We start from the raw sequence: 14,734 nt of genomic DNA, 5'->3' as shown, positions 1-14,734 counted from the left end.
GTAGGTGGGGCGGAGCCCTGTGGGCTGTACCTTCGGGATAGAAGACTGTGTTTCACGAGTCCTTTTCCAATCTTCCTTTGAAATAATGCGTACTACAGTTTTGCGCATCCTGTTCCTGGCCAGCGCTGCTTTGTTCTCTACCGTGATGTTATTACAGTCACGGTCAGCTCCAAGTCCCATTGTCCTCTACAGGAAGAGCGCCTCCGGCGGGGTGATGACCTCAGATTACAGATGGCCCTAGAAGAGAGCCGAAGAGACACAGTTAAAGTTCCCAAAAAGAAAGAGGTAAGCGCTTCACGGGGAAGGTAAACGTTTGAGACGGTCCCGTAGTCGCTGGGGGAATGTCCCAAACCTAGCGTGCAGAGTACCCTGCCTTCTCAGAAGGTGCTCTTTTCTCCCTTGGCTCAACAAATACTCCTCGGGCCCGTGCTGAGCATGAGTGAGCCGAGGACGTACTAGAAAACACATCCGCCCCAGACATTACTCCCAAGGCTCTTCTGAGACCGGCCCCAGAGGAGACGGGCATGGGCGAGGGGCTTCTGTTGACCAGGGCCTCCCTTTCCTCCCGTGTAAACGAGCACGATAATAGCCAGGCGGTCTTGGCGGCCCTTACATAAGCCAAGCGTCAAGTGCTTTGGAACAAATTCCTGGCACAGGGTAAGCCCTCACTAGTGCCGGTCTCCACTGCCGTCATCAGCCTTACTCTGCGCCAGGCTGCCTGCTAGGAGCTTAAGGTGACTAGGACGCGGGTCTGCTCCCGTCAGGCTCATCCAGTCAGAAGACACAGGGCCGGCGGTTCCAGTGATCTCCTGTGGTACAGCACCACGGGGTCCCTGGCAGTAGCTGGGGCGGGGGGCATGCGAGCGGGTGGGCGGGGCCGCCCCCCAGGAAGGAGGGCCCTGGATGATGGCTGGCAGCTGGGGGCAGCACGGTGGGTTGGTGGTGGGGACAGCGTTCAGGAGGGAGGCTGCAGTCTGGGCAAAAGCTCGAGTCCTTCTGGAAAGCCCTGAGGGCCTTTGAAGGTGGGCGGGGCATTGGGCACAAAGTATATAGCTTGGTGTGGGTGGAGCCTGGGCCGCACTGAGACTTGGTTTTGTGAGGAGGTGGGCGGGGTGGGCAGCTCAGTTTCCTCTTGGCACCTCCCAGAGGGCTTCTCTTCCTAGGAGGCAGACAGTATTTATGGTTAACACGTGGATATTTGCTGTGACTGTAGCCAAGTAAAACCTGTCCCCTTCTCTTTGTCTCAAAGCATGGCTCCCACCCACAGCAGACCACTCTGTTGGATTTAATGGACGCCCTCCCCAGCTCGGGCCCTGCTGCCCAGAAAGCAGAGCCTTGGGGCCGGTCAGCCTCAGCCAACCAGACGAACCCCTGGGGCGGGCCGGCAGCCCCAGCCAGCTCTTCAGACCCCTGGCCATCGTTCGGTAAATACCTGCCCCCTTCGTCTCCCGTGCCTTCCTGTTGGATGTGTGAAGGGCAATAGGGCACAGCCTCTTGCTCTCTCCCCCCTTCTGGAGGTGGGAGTGAGGCAGGCCTTTGGTGGCGGGTTGGGGCTTCTCCAGTCCTCAACCGTAATGTCCAGTAAAGTCCTCCCGAGGACTGCAACACAGGGCTTTCTGTTTTGAATGGTTTTCTGCTTTGGTAGAGGGAAAGCTGACTTCCTCTGCTTCCCACACGCAGTAGAAATGGCTGGTCCCCTTTCTGGGACGTGTGTCAACTCTCTGAGCCTCAGAATTGCACCCAGCACCCCAGGTTAAGAAACTAATACATAACTGGAAATTATGATGTGCTTGCTGTGGTTGCTAATGAAAAGAGGATGTGTTTGCTGTAATTCTTCCTACCTGTTACATAAAGCAATAGTTTACTAGGCTAAGTGAATATTTTAAAGTTCTTTTTAATGCCAAATGTCGGAGAGTCTGTGATAGGAGATTTGAAACACGAGTGTGGCGCAGATGCTTTAATCTGGGGAGAGATCTTGGGCCTGTGGGTTTCCTGATGGCTGGACACAGGGCCTGGCCTGAAGCCTTTGTAATGGCTTCCAACCCAGCCTGCTGCTCCGGGAGGTTCCCCCCACTCGGTGCTCTGAGCCCTGCCGGCCATGGCTGATCTGTCTGGGAACTTCCGGCGGTAGGTTTTGTGGCAACTTGCGTGTGTCTCTTTGGGGTCTCTGTTTCCCCCAGCTGGAACCATCTTTTGTGTTCGGCTCGGTTCCCTGGACGTTTGCCGAAGTGTACCGAACGCCAGGCTCTTTCCTGCTACTCAGGGACCCAGATGCAAACAGGTAGTGGTCTTGCCTTCAAGGTCCTGAGCAGGTGGGGGCAAGATGAGGGTTCCAGCATGGCAGAGGTACACCAGCTGGTGGGCTGGGCCTTGGTGGTGGGTCTTTAAGAGCATCCTGGGACAGGGCTTAGCTCAGGAGTCGGGCAGGCATGAGACAGGTATCTCGGAGGAACCTTCAGGGAAACACAGGAGGTGGCCAGGCTGTGAAGAGGCAAGGGTGTGCCTAGCAGAAGGCGTGGCTTTTGAGAGGCCCAGAGCGTGCAGTGGTGTAGTGGGTGCAGGTTACAGGCAGTGGGGAGCAAGGGCATGGGGTCAGGGCCCTCAGGGCCTGGCAGCCTTGTCCAGAAGGCAGTATCAGCCCCAGATGTCCTTTGGCAACGCCGTTGGCCTCAGGGGACCCGGGCAGGTCCCCACATTTCCTTTGGCAGGAGCCCTCTGGGCCTTGGGGCAAACTGCAGGCCAAATGGCCTACAGGATCTCGGTCACCGAAAGCCAGGACCACGGTTGCCAGGAGTTTGGCAGTTCTCATGGCCCATGGCCTGCGCGCTGCGCCCCCGGGGAGCTTGTGGGCTAAAGTGTTACTGAGCATACACAGGGATGGCGAAGGCAGCTCTCCTGGAAATGCCCACTTGGGCCCCTTCCAGACAGTGGCTTTGACTTTATTTTTTAAATTTGAGAAATAGTTCCTCTGTAACGTGATGGCCACCTTGAGTTATGGGTAGGATGTTCTTCAGGAAACACTATCAATCCCTTTTGGAGTTGCGTAATGGATCATTAAACAGACAGGACGTTTTCTAGTGCCCAGAAAGGAAAACCGGCACGCTAGGAGCCGGGTGCGTTTAACAAGATTGAATTCTGCTGAGTCTGTGGCTGATGGGGAGTGGTGGGGGTGGGGCTTGGGGGTTGGGAGGGAGACTACTTCTGTCTACTTTTTTTTTTTTTTTTTTGCTCTTTGACTTACTAGGGGTATGTGTCACCAGGTCAGGAGACACAGAATTTATGAATTTTCAATGAACGAGTTTGCCCCTCCCTTCCTTTGGCTGGGGGATAGCCCTGTGCCCTGGAGCTGGGTGTCTTGATCGAGCCAGGGACTTGACCTCATAGGGTGTTTTAAAGTGGGCACTTCAGCAGTTGTTAGCCATTCACGGTGTGGTGCCACCATCACTACTAATCCCAGGACATTCCCATCACCCCAGAAAGTGACCCCATTCCCATTAAGCAGTCACCCTCCGTGACCCCTCCCTCCAGCCCCTGGCAACCACCAGTCTACTGCGTTCTGTCTCTGGATCTTCCCGTTCTGGATATTTCTTACGTGTAATGGAATCAAACAGCGTGTGGCCTTTGTGACTGCTTCGTGTCACTCGGCGTGATGTTTTCAGAGTTCATCGCTGTAGTAGTGGCACGTGTCCTCACTCCGTTCCTTATAACGGCTGAAGAACATTCCATTTATAGTTCCACCGCATTTTGTTTAATCACTTAGCACTCGATGGACACTTGGGTTGTTTCCACTTTTTTGGCTACTAGAATCCAGTTTTTTAAAGAGAAGATGGAAACCTAAATTTTTGAAATCTGTTCATTTTTGCTCATTTCTGAGAGAGCGCACAAGCGGGGGACGGGCAGAGGGGGACAGAAGGTCTGAAGCAGGTTCCACACTGCTGGCAGCAAGCCCGATGCGGGGCTCAAACCCAAAAACCACGAGATCACAACCTGAGCCGAAGTTGGACGCCGAACCGACTGAGCCACCCAGTCGCCCTGAAATCTGTTAATTTTTAAATGTGGACAAGGAATTTAAAATTTTTTTTTTTAACGTTTATTTATTTTTGAGACAGAGAGAGACAGAGCATGAACGGGGGAGGGTCAGAGAGAGGGAGACACAGAATCTGAAACAGGCTCCAGGCTCTGAGCTGTCAGCACAGAGCCTGATGCGGGGCTCGAACTCACGGACCGCGAGGTCATGACCTGAGCCGAAGTCGGACGCTTAACCGACCGAGCCACCCAGGCGCCCCGACAAGGAATTTTAAAGTGAGAACATGATTTGGGGCTGATCAGATATATCTGCTGGTGGCCAGTGTGGTCTGCGGACTGCTAGTCGGCCATTTTCTTGCCCTTCGCCCAACCCAGGGCCCTGTCCTTGGTTCTGACGCACTTGGCATTTTAACCAGTGACTTGGGGAGAAAAGGGGACTTCAAAGCCCAGAGAGGCTCCTCCTTCCTCTGGTGTCACACGGCAAGTTAGGGGCAGGTTCAGTGCATGTGGCACCTAATCCTTTCCTGGAATCGCCATATGCCATCTTGGGCTGCTGCAGAAGCCTTCTGTGGCCGTGCGTGTCCCGGAAAAGTCACCTCAGACCGTAGCATGGAGATAACCAGTGTTAGAATGTTAGCTTATCTGCTTCCTGTCTTTTTCTGGCTCTTATGTTTTCACATAGGTGAGGCCATATTGTATATCCGGCCTTACACATGTATATAGGTATTTCCATCTGCACTGTGTGGTATTTCCAGGCATCAGAAACTCTGCACTGCACGGCTCCCGTGGGACAGTGCAGGGCTGTGGCACCGTGACACAGCCCCCGGCTGTCCCCGGAGGTGGGTTGTGCAGCTCTGAAGCTCCGCTTCCAACAGCCCTGCAGGAGATGGCCTCACACCAGCCCCTCCATGCACCGGAGCATGGATACAGCCCCTCTCTGCTTCCCTCTTCCGAGAGCCGCTCCAGAGCAAGACACGGTGTCAGACTTGCCGATTAGCCTCAGGCAGAATCCGCTAGTGTGTGTTTTCTGGGCCACCCCATTGCCCGGAAACACATTCATAAATTTGAAAGATGTAGAGAGTTCCTACCCAAGCGCTGGTAGTCGCCCTCGCCCCCGGATGAAAGGAACACTGTTTCATAGCAAAGCCCTGCCATTCCCGGTTCTCTCCAAGCAGCACTGGGGGCGGCTTGGCCAAGCGGCCTTGGGAGGAAATGCTGAGGGCTGAGAGGAGGGCGGTCGGAGCCCGCCGGGTCAGCGGGGCACTTCCTCCTCTGTTCCAGACACACAAAGCAGCCACCTGGGATGAGAAGGGCAGACAGCCTGGTGATTCAGAAGGCCTTGGCTGGCTCAGGCCCGCTCACTGCCCGGGCCAGGACAGAGGCCGTCTTCCGCCCCAGTGGCAGCAGGTGGTGCTGCTGGTTTCCTGACGATCCCCGCCACTCAGTTCTGTGACCCCCACAATGTGACTGCCCCCCACCCCGCCCCCCCCCCGCACATGAATATTCCTATGCGAGGCCTCGGATGAGCCAGGCCGGCGGGGGAGGGGCCCAGGGACACTTGCTCCCTATGAATGGGCCCACAGAGCGGGAGGCGGAAGCCGCTTGATCTTTCTACCCCGAGTTCCATCCTCCTTTGCTCTCATTCACTCGTGCTTTCAACAAGCATTTATTTATTGGGTTTGTGGTGTGGCCCGGGCCCCGTCGACTACACGGAGGACAGAGCACAGAGGAGCCTTGCAGCGAATCTACTGTCCATTCATGGAGGAGGAAGACGGAGCACCGGTCCCCAGGGGCCGCGCTGTCAGCAGGCGTAAAGGGGGGTCTGCCCCGCCAGGCTAGCTTATGTGGGCTGTCGGCACCCATGGGAAAGCAGAGGGCACGTTTTCTGTCCCCCAGGTAGGTTTGAGGAAAGCGAGGTGCCACCGCGTGTAGCCTCCTGTGACTCCAAAAGTCAGCACGGTGCCTGGTACACACATAGGTCCCCAAGCACCACTCGCAGACTGGAAAGCCAGGAGCCCGCCATGGCTAAGCGGCTCATCCGTGGTCATCTGGATGACTGGCCAGGGATTGAACCGAGGGCATCTTTCATCCCACGCCCAAAGCTCTCTAGGCTGTGACCGTTCTTTGTCTGCGTGCACGGCGGTGCGGGGGCAGGGAGCTCTTTCTGGACCGGAGCTTGTGGATTTTCAGCATCGTGCGTGCTGGGTTTTAAAGTTCTTGGCCGTGCTGTTTCAGCGTATTCTAAAGGGGACGCAGGGCACGTGGGAAATAACTGGGGATCATAAGAGGCTCTCGAACAACGTTAGGGTAGAGTTGCACAGCAGCGGGGGGGGGCCCCGTGTGGGAAGCCTTGCCTGTGAGCCCAGGATGACAGGGCTCAGTGTGGTGCCAGCTCACGGAGAGGGCATTAGAATGCGCGCGGTGTTTATAGCCTCACGTTAACCGTGTTCGTGCAAAAGGAGCTCCTCCGGAGACATTGAAGCACTTTGTTTTCACTCTTACCGTTGCCCGTTTATCAGTTTGAGGGAAAACTGGTGTTTCGACCCTCGTTGCCCGAGCTAGGGTCTGGATGGAGGAGCAAAGCCTGATTTTGCACCTGCGTGGTAGGTGTGCAGTTGCCGAGGGGCTTGCCCGTGTGAGGCCAGGAGGGGAAGGCCCGGGGCCCAGGGCTGGAGGGGTGGCGGAGCACCCCAAGAATTGTCTCTTTGTGGGGGCCGCCTGGGTTCCCGTGAATGCCTGATCCTTCCTTTTTACATCGTGTCCAGTTGTCCGCCTCGCAAACTCCTGTGTATTCTTGGATACGCGGCTCACATATGCTGCGTGGAAAGATGTCACCTGTCCACAGCACTGCCTGCCCCGATCCCGTGGTCACCGACTGCCCGTGCCAGCCATGCTGGTTGCAGTAGGTGTGTTCTTGTTTCTTCTCAGAGGCGGGACCTGGACCCGGGCCTGGTGAATGCTGACCAAATGTGCTCAGAGCGAGGTGACTCCAAGGAGCGCCTGTGTGTGGGAGGCGAGGCTCGTCCCCGCCCGGCGTTTGTCCATTCAGGCTGTGTGTCTGGCTGGCGCTCAGATGGTGGGCCTCTGCTTCCGAGAAGGCTTGGCCAGGCACCTGAGTGCTCCAGGAGCTCGGTGGCTCTCACACATCCTGGCTGCCTATTCTAGTCACTTCTAAGCTTCTAAGAATCCAGACGCCCAGGCGCTCCCAAGAGTCTGTGCGTGTGAAGGGAAGAGGCAGTGTTAGTGTTTTACTCACATCCCTCGAGGTTCCTAAGGACAACAACACCTGAAAACCACTTCTCTGGTGGCCCCTGAGCCGCACGGCCAGTGAAGTCTTGCCAAATCTAAGGCGTTTGAAAACTCTGCGCAGCGCGTCAGAGCTTAGGGGCAGCTCTTATCTGTGTGTGTTTCTAACACCCCGAATTGTCCAGAAGTGGTCACTGAACTCCAGTGTTCAAAGATGCCTCACCGGAGGGAGTTAGTGTGGAAACTGCAAAGTCCCTTCTGGCCCCGGGGTTCTATAGCTCCCTTGATCCTTCGCCGCTTCCCTCCAGCCCCCAATTAGTTGTCGAGCATCTTTTGCGCGTGAGGCTCAGTTCTGAGCGCGGGGCAGGAGCGGCGTGGGCCAGGTAGACCCGGCCGCTGTTCTGTGGAACACGCGCTCCAGCTGGGGAGGCGCATTGTCACGTGAGCTAGCGCAGGGGTGAGTTCCTTGTGAGGGGTGAGGGGCTGGGCTTAGAGTGGGTGGCTGAGGGATGAGGTGTTGTGGAGGCTGCAGGGTAGGGGTCGGGCCTTCTCAGCAAGCACCTCCCACCCCTCCAGACACACAGCGGCGGGAGATGACCTTGCAGACAGCTCCGGTAGAGATGGGTGGCTCTGTCTTCACACCAGCTGGACACCGTGGCTCAGACATTATCACCAAGACCCGGACTTCTTTGCGCAGCCCGAGCCTGTGGGCCCTTCCCCTCTGGCCTCCGGCCTCAGAAGCCCCGGGTCCTGCCGCCTTGGGGGCTACCTCATGTTCTCAGTCCACAGCCCAAGGGATAGGGAGGATTTCTCTGTAGCTCCTCTGCCATCCAGGGGTTTGGGAGTGGGGGGCTTGGGACCGGGGTACTTTGCAGGTTCACGTCAGCTGGTGGAAACCCTCCCCGGTTGCCACAGCAAGGTCAATCCGCCTCGGACTGGGACTGGGAGTAAGCGGGGATGGGGGGGGGGGTGGGTAATTCTCCCAAGGAAGTCAGGGTATCCTTCAGGGAAACAGGGCAGGAGTGCTGGAAAGTGGCCAGGGGTCTCCTGATGGAGGCGAGTGGCTGGAACGGGCAGCAGCTCTCACACACAGTGCCCGAGGTGGTCAGGTCTGCAGGGGCAGGAGCGTGAGCCTCCCGGTCCGTGTCCTCCTGGCGCAGGTGAGCTGGGGGGTGTAGACCGGTCTCCTGACGAGCTCGTTCAGTTCTCGTGGTTGCAATCGCTTCTCGGCCTTTTGGCTAAGATCAAGTGCAGTTCTCGTGGTTGCTGGTGAGCAAGGGGAGGCTGAAGAAAGGGTGTCAAGATTCCCGTGCTCTGGGGCTCCTGGGTGGCTCAGTCCATTAAGTGTCCGACTTCGACTCAGGTCATGATCTCACGGTTTGTGAGTTCGAGCCCCACATCGGGCTCTGTGCCGACAGCTCAGAGCCTGGAGCCTGCTTCGGATTCTGTGTCTCCCTCTCTCTCTGTCCCTCCCCACTTGTGCTCTGTCTCTCAAAAATAAATAAACATTAAAAAAATTAAAAAAAAAAAAAAAGATTCCCTTGCTCACAGGGAGCCGGAGCAGTCTGTCAGTCTCTCCCTGACACTTTCTACCACATGGCCCCCTCTAGTCAAGGTGGAGAACCAAGGCCCCGTGAGGTGCTGTGTTGGGGACAGAGCAAGGACCCATCCCCACTGTGATCCCAGCCAGGACCAGTGTCCTGCTAAGCGCCTCGTCACGTTTGGCAGAAGTGGGCCTGGGGAGAGCTGTCACAGTCACAGGGAGGTGGCTCTGTGTGTGCTTCTGGGAAGACCTGGAAGGAAAGGTCAGAGCAGCTTCTGGAGGCAGGTGGGTGTTTCTGGAGGCCTCTGGAGGGTGTGGGTTTGGGGGAAGCAGCAGGAGAGGTCCCAGGTCCACACAGGAGTTGACAGGCTCGGGTGTCCAAGTGGTGGTGGGAGTGAACCTTGCAGGTCCGTCTGCCTTGGCCCGTGCCCAGCCATGCACGCTGCTGCTGGGGCTGTTAAGAGGGGCCTGGGAATGGGGCCCAGGGAGGCGAGTCCTCTGGGCTCCAGAGGCGAGTCCTCTGGAGGCCTGGGGGACATTCCCTGGTCTTCTCTGACACTGGCAGTCACCACCCTTCCTGCTGCCCTCTCTGAACCTCAGAGCTCTGCCAGATTGTCGCAGGAGCCACCCGCACACCTGCAGGGGGGAGGAGCGTGACGGGGGTCACAGCCCAGGGAGACTCTTAGGCAAAGGAGTAGTTATGGTGCTAAACGATAGGTGCTCTAAAGGAAAGCTGAGTGATTCCAGAGGAGTTAGTGAGGGCAAGCGGGGAGGGGAGAGGCGGAGGGACTCGAAGGCCCAGAGGCAGCAGGCGGTTTACGTGCCCTATTGTGTGTCTGGGGGGGCTGGGGAGGTCAGTGTGGCTGGGGAAGCACAGGCAGAATGAGGACATCTAACACACATCTCTTTGGAGTTCCAGAAGAGTTTATGCTTGAAAAGATAATGATTGATGGTTTTTAAGTTTGTGGCAAGGTGCTACTTCTCAGATCCAGGAAGCCTAGTGAATCGTAAGCAGGATAAAGTAAAAGAAATCCCCACCTGGGCACATTGGCAGGAGACTGGAGAACACCACAGGAAGGGAACATCTTTTAGTTTTTATTTTAATGTTTCATTGTTTTATTTTTGAGAGAGAGAGAGAGAGAGAGAGAGAGAGAACGCCGGTGGTGGAGGGCAGAGAGTGGGGGAGAATCCCAAGCAGGCTCCCCACTCAGTATGGAGTCCAACACGGGGCTTGAACCCCCGAACCGTGAGCTCATGACCTGAGCTGAAATCGAGAGTCGGACATTCAACTGACTGAGCCGCCCGGGCGCCCCTAAGGAAGAGAACGTCTTAAATAAACCCAAGGGAGCATTTGCACCACTGAAAAGAGACGGCAGTCAAGCGGACGGCTGACTTCTCAACGAGGATGGCCATTGCTGGCAAGCAGTGGAATAAGGTCTTAGGTGCGCTGGAAGAAACACCATCAACCTTGAATTCCCTTCCTAGGGAAACCTCTTTCTTGCCAGAATGATGGTAAAATACATTTTGAGACACCAGCGAAACATCTGTTACCCTCCGGAATTCTGGATTCATTGAAGGTATTCCTTAGGAGCAAAGGTGAAATAGTGACATTTGCAGGCCGCAGAAATGTCCCAGCTTCCCATCGTGACTTGGTCTTTCTGGTTATTCTGGCTCCAGCCAGGAGCCCTCCAAGGAACCCGGCCAGAGTCGCCTCAGCTGAGCAAGAGATTCTCCCAGTGCTGTGGTCACTTAAGAGATCCCAAGGGTTTCAGGAATTCGGGACCAGGAGCCGAGGGTGCAGAGACCAATATGTATATTTCATATCATTTCACAAAAAGTAGTAAAAATGTAACAGGATTTGAGCGGCACAGTTCATAAGCCTGCGGATTTGTTGTTCTCAGTGACAGGAGCACACGCATTATTTTCAGTCCCCTTCAGAATACTTAGCAAAGACTTGATCCTGTGCTAGGCAAAAAAAAAAAAAAAAAAAAAAAAAAAAGGCCTGCCTCAGCACATTTCTGGAAACCGGGATCACCTAGAACACACATTCTGACTACAACATCCTCAGCAACAAAAGGAAGACTAGAGAAACTCCATATGCTTGACATTTGAAAAACTCCTCTGAATTCTTGAGTCAAAGAAGAAATTCTAATGAGAATCAAAACACTTAAAACCAACTAGTAAGGTAAATATTTTTATCCCAGAATTTGTGGGGCCACTAAAGCAATAGTGAGGGGGGAACTGGTAGCTTTCACTGTTTACAGAATAACGTGACACCGAAAGTGGAAGAAATGAAGTAAGGATAAGAACAGAAATGAGTGCATTAGAAAACAAACACACGGGACAGTCATCGCTGACCGAAAAGAGCAACAAATAAAACAGATCTCTGGCAAGAATAATTTTAAAAAATAAGGAGGAGGGGCGCCTGGGTGGCTCAGTCAGTTAAGCGTCTGACTCTTGATTTCGGCTTAGGTCATGATCTGTGGTTTGTGGGTTCAAACCCCACACTGGACTCTATGCTGACAATGCGCACCTGCTTGGGATTCCCATTCTCTCTCTCTCTCTCTCTCTCTCTCTCTCTCTCTCTCTGACACCCTCCCATGCTCAAGCTCACTCTCTCTAAAGAAATAAACTTAAAAAAAAATTTTTTTTAAATAAGGAGGAAAGACGCAGGCGTTATTAGGAATGAAACAGGGGGACATAACTGCCCACACTGCCAAGGTTTCACACGGAGTCAGAGGCTGTTTGATCAGCTCTGTGCTTTCAATCTGAAAACTTAAAGTGGATAAATTTAGAAGGAAAACTTAGCAGAGCTGACCGGAGATCAGTAGGAAATCTGTAAATAGGGGTAGTGCTATATCATCATTAAAGGCATCGAGTCAGGACTTAAAAATCCTCCCCACCCCACAATCCACCCGGAGGGCTTTCCTGGCAGATTGTAACACCACTCTGGAAACAATTCCACCTTTATACAAACTCCTTCAGAGGGTAGGAAAATAGGGAGTACCCTGCTATTTTATGAGACTAGCATAACCTTAGCATCAAAAGCAGACAGGACATACAGTGTGAGAACAGACCTGTCAGGCCACTCCCGCTCAGGAATACAGATGCAAAAAGCAGATAGTTGCTAAACCAACATGAAAAATATAAAAAATGATAGAGTACATCAGGAGAAAGTTTGCAAGGACCCCGTCCTTAGAAAACGTATACATACGTGTACCAAATCACAGACGAGAAGGGGAAAATCATGCTATCATCTTAATTTTAAAACTGATAAAATTCATCAGCCATTCACTGTGAAAGTCTTAGCAAACTTGGAACAATGAGGAGCTTCCAGAGCCTGATTAAGGGCTTCTAGAAGGAAAGAAACCTATAAATGGTAAGTGCTACCATTTAATGTAAAACGTTGAAAATTGATCCCGTAAGAGCAAGACAGGGACACTGGCTGCCCACACTCGTGCTTTATGTTGACGCTGGTGGTCCCAACCAGCACAGTGAGGCGGTAAAAGGAAAGAAAAAGGATGAAGGCTGGGAAGAATTAGGCCATCGTCACTTGCAAGAGATGTGCACACAGAATAAAAAGGAAATGTGTACATAGAAAAAAAAGACCTTTGAGGTGTAGGGAAGGCTTTCCTAGTCATCACAAAAAGCACAAATTACAAAAGAAAATACCGATAGGTTTCTCCCCATTAAACTTCAGAACATCTCTGTTCATCAAAAGATACCTTAAGGGGGCGCCTGGGTGGCTCAGTCGGTTGAGTGTCTGACTTCTGCTCAGGACACGATCTCGCGGTCCATGATTTCGAGCCCCACGTCAGGCTCTGTGCTGACAGCTCGGAGCCTGGAGCCTGCTTCAGATTCTGTGTCTCCCTCTCTCTCTGCCCCTCCCCTGCTCATTCTCTGCCTCTCTCTCTGTCAAAAATAAACATTTAAAAAAAAAAAAAAAAAGATACCTTAAGGAGAGTGAAAAGAAAAGCCACAAATTGGGAGGTAACATTAATGGAACATTATGAACATTAATGCAGGGAACATTAATGAGATTATGGGGCAGTTCCCAGAGCACCAGGACTTGCACCCACACAGCATAAGGCATGACTGTGGAGGCCACACGGGCATCACTCGGTGAAGGGGAAGGAGCTTCGACCGAGGGCCTCACACGTATGAGCGCACTTGGGGATGAGAACCAAAGCAAAACCTAGCCAGTGCCTTCAGCGGACCAATCACATGTGGGCACCCCCCGCCCCGCCACGGAGCGGAATATTATACAACCATAAAAAGGAACACGTTTCCACTGCGCGTCAACGCAGGTGAAATCTCCCAAATGTGGCGTGCGTGAATAGAGCAGGCCGTACAGGATGTGTACATTTATATATAGGTAAGAAAGGCACAGCTGATCGATAGGTTGTGTAAGGCTGCCTCTATGGGTAGAGGGGAAGTCGAAGGAAGGGCTAACACGAAATTGATGAGGATTGGGGTGGGGCCACCATTGCGGGGGGCACTTCTCCCTGAAAGGCAGCAGTGGCTTTTAGTTTGTTTTTACTTTTTCGCATGTTTGTTTTTGAGGGAGAGACAGAGCACAAGCGGGGGAGGGGCAGAGACAGAGACAGAGACAGGATCGGAAGCTGACTCTAGGCTCCGAGTTGTCAGCACAGAGCCTAATGCGGGGCTCGAACTCACAGACCCCGAGATCATGACCTGAGCTGATGATGCCAGACACTTAACCGATTGGGCCACCCAGGCTGACAGCCAAGCTGTGGCTTTTAAACATTGTTGTGACTCCATCAGAAGCTACAGGTGCAGGTTGTGTGTCCGTGCTTACGCGTGAGAAACACCCCGTATCTGTGTGTGACCGAGGTGAAGGACTGGTACAACAGGATCAACCCCTTATATTAGGTGCATTCTCTTTTACTCTTTTGAAAACTGGTTGTGACCCACTAAGTTGATTTGCCACTGACGGTTTGAAAACATTTTATTGCCTAGGTACATAGGCATTTGCTTCTGATTCCTTTTCACATACACCTCTGTTTTATTCACCGTCTGTCAAAAGCAGAAACCACTCAAAGCAAGTGGGGACGGGATGCTGCCAGGGCCTGTGGCTGGAGCAGCAGATGGGCAGGGCTTGTTCCTTGGAGGAAGCCTGTGGACTCCGGGGAGACGTGCTCGAACTTAGCTCGGGAGGCTCCTCGCGAGACCGTGTATGGCGGGGACTTTGGAAAGGTTCTCCGCGGTTTCCTGTCTGGTCCCTTCTCAGCAGGCCAGGCCCAGTGCACTCCCCGGGGTGGGCACCCCTGATGGCTGTCGGCCCTGGCCTTCAGCTCTGTCCAGCTTTGCTGGCGTGGGACAGCACCCTTTGGGTGACTGCCTGTCTTGACATGGGGCCCAGCGTCCTCTCCTTTCTCTCCCCAGCCGCCCAGTGCTCTCCGAGGATGTATCTGAGCCTACCCTGCCTTTCCACAGGTGCCAAGCCAGCTGCCCCCGTCGACCCGTGGGGAGTGCCCACCGGAGCCAGCATACCCTCCGTCTCCAAGGGCTCGGACCCCTGGGCAGCCCCACAGCAGCAGGCCCCCAGTGCTGGGAAAACAGCCGACGCCTGGGCCGCAGCCTCGGCCGCCAAGCCTGTTTCGGCCACTGGTGAGACCTCCCTCTGCCCAGGCTCCGAGGGCCCCTTTGGGCCCCATGCCTTCCCCTCTTCTGGCTCTGTGGCGTGGGATCTGTGGGTTTGCCTACATTTGCTGCTGCTACCCCATCACCTGCAGTCTTTGTCCCCAGTCTCCCGATGCCACAAGCCCACCGTGAAGGGTGAGCTCACAGGTCTCCTGGGCACCGTGCCTCTGTCCAGAGGGAGCTTCCCGAGGGGGTCTGGGCAGGCTACCCTCTGGGCGCTCCTTCCAGTAGCTTCCTACAGGCTCTATCCAAGTC

General features: G+C 54.3%; 1 protein-coding gene across 7 annotated transcripts in view; it reads left to right on the top strand.

Moving 5' to 3' along the window:
• EPN2 (epsin 2) overlaps positions 1 to 14,734 on the top strand; it is an 86,104-nt gene that overhangs the window by 63,948 nt on the left and 7,422 nt on the right. For all 7 annotated transcript variants that reach the window (XM_060647137.3, XM_060647136.3, XM_060647135.3 and 4 more), the window contains 3 exons: positions 193 to 285; positions 1,250 to 1,424; positions 14,273 to 14,446. In XM_060647137.3, the coding sequence (XP_060503120.3) occupies positions 193 to 285; positions 1,250 to 1,424; positions 14,273 to 14,446 (442 nt within the window). The remainder of the gene's footprint in view (positions 1 to 192; positions 286 to 1,249; positions 1,425 to 14,272; positions 14,447 to 14,734) is intronic.

Source organism: Panthera onca, chromosome E1 (assembly GCF_046562875.1).
Source record: "Panthera onca isolate mPanOnc1 chromosome E1, mPanOnc1 haplotype 2, whole genome shotgun sequence".
Lineage (NCBI taxonomy): Eukaryota > Metazoa > Chordata > Mammalia > Carnivora > Felidae > Panthera > Panthera onca.
The sequence above is the reverse complement of the archived record's forward strand: the minus strand, read 5'-3'. Positions and strand labels throughout refer to the sequence as shown.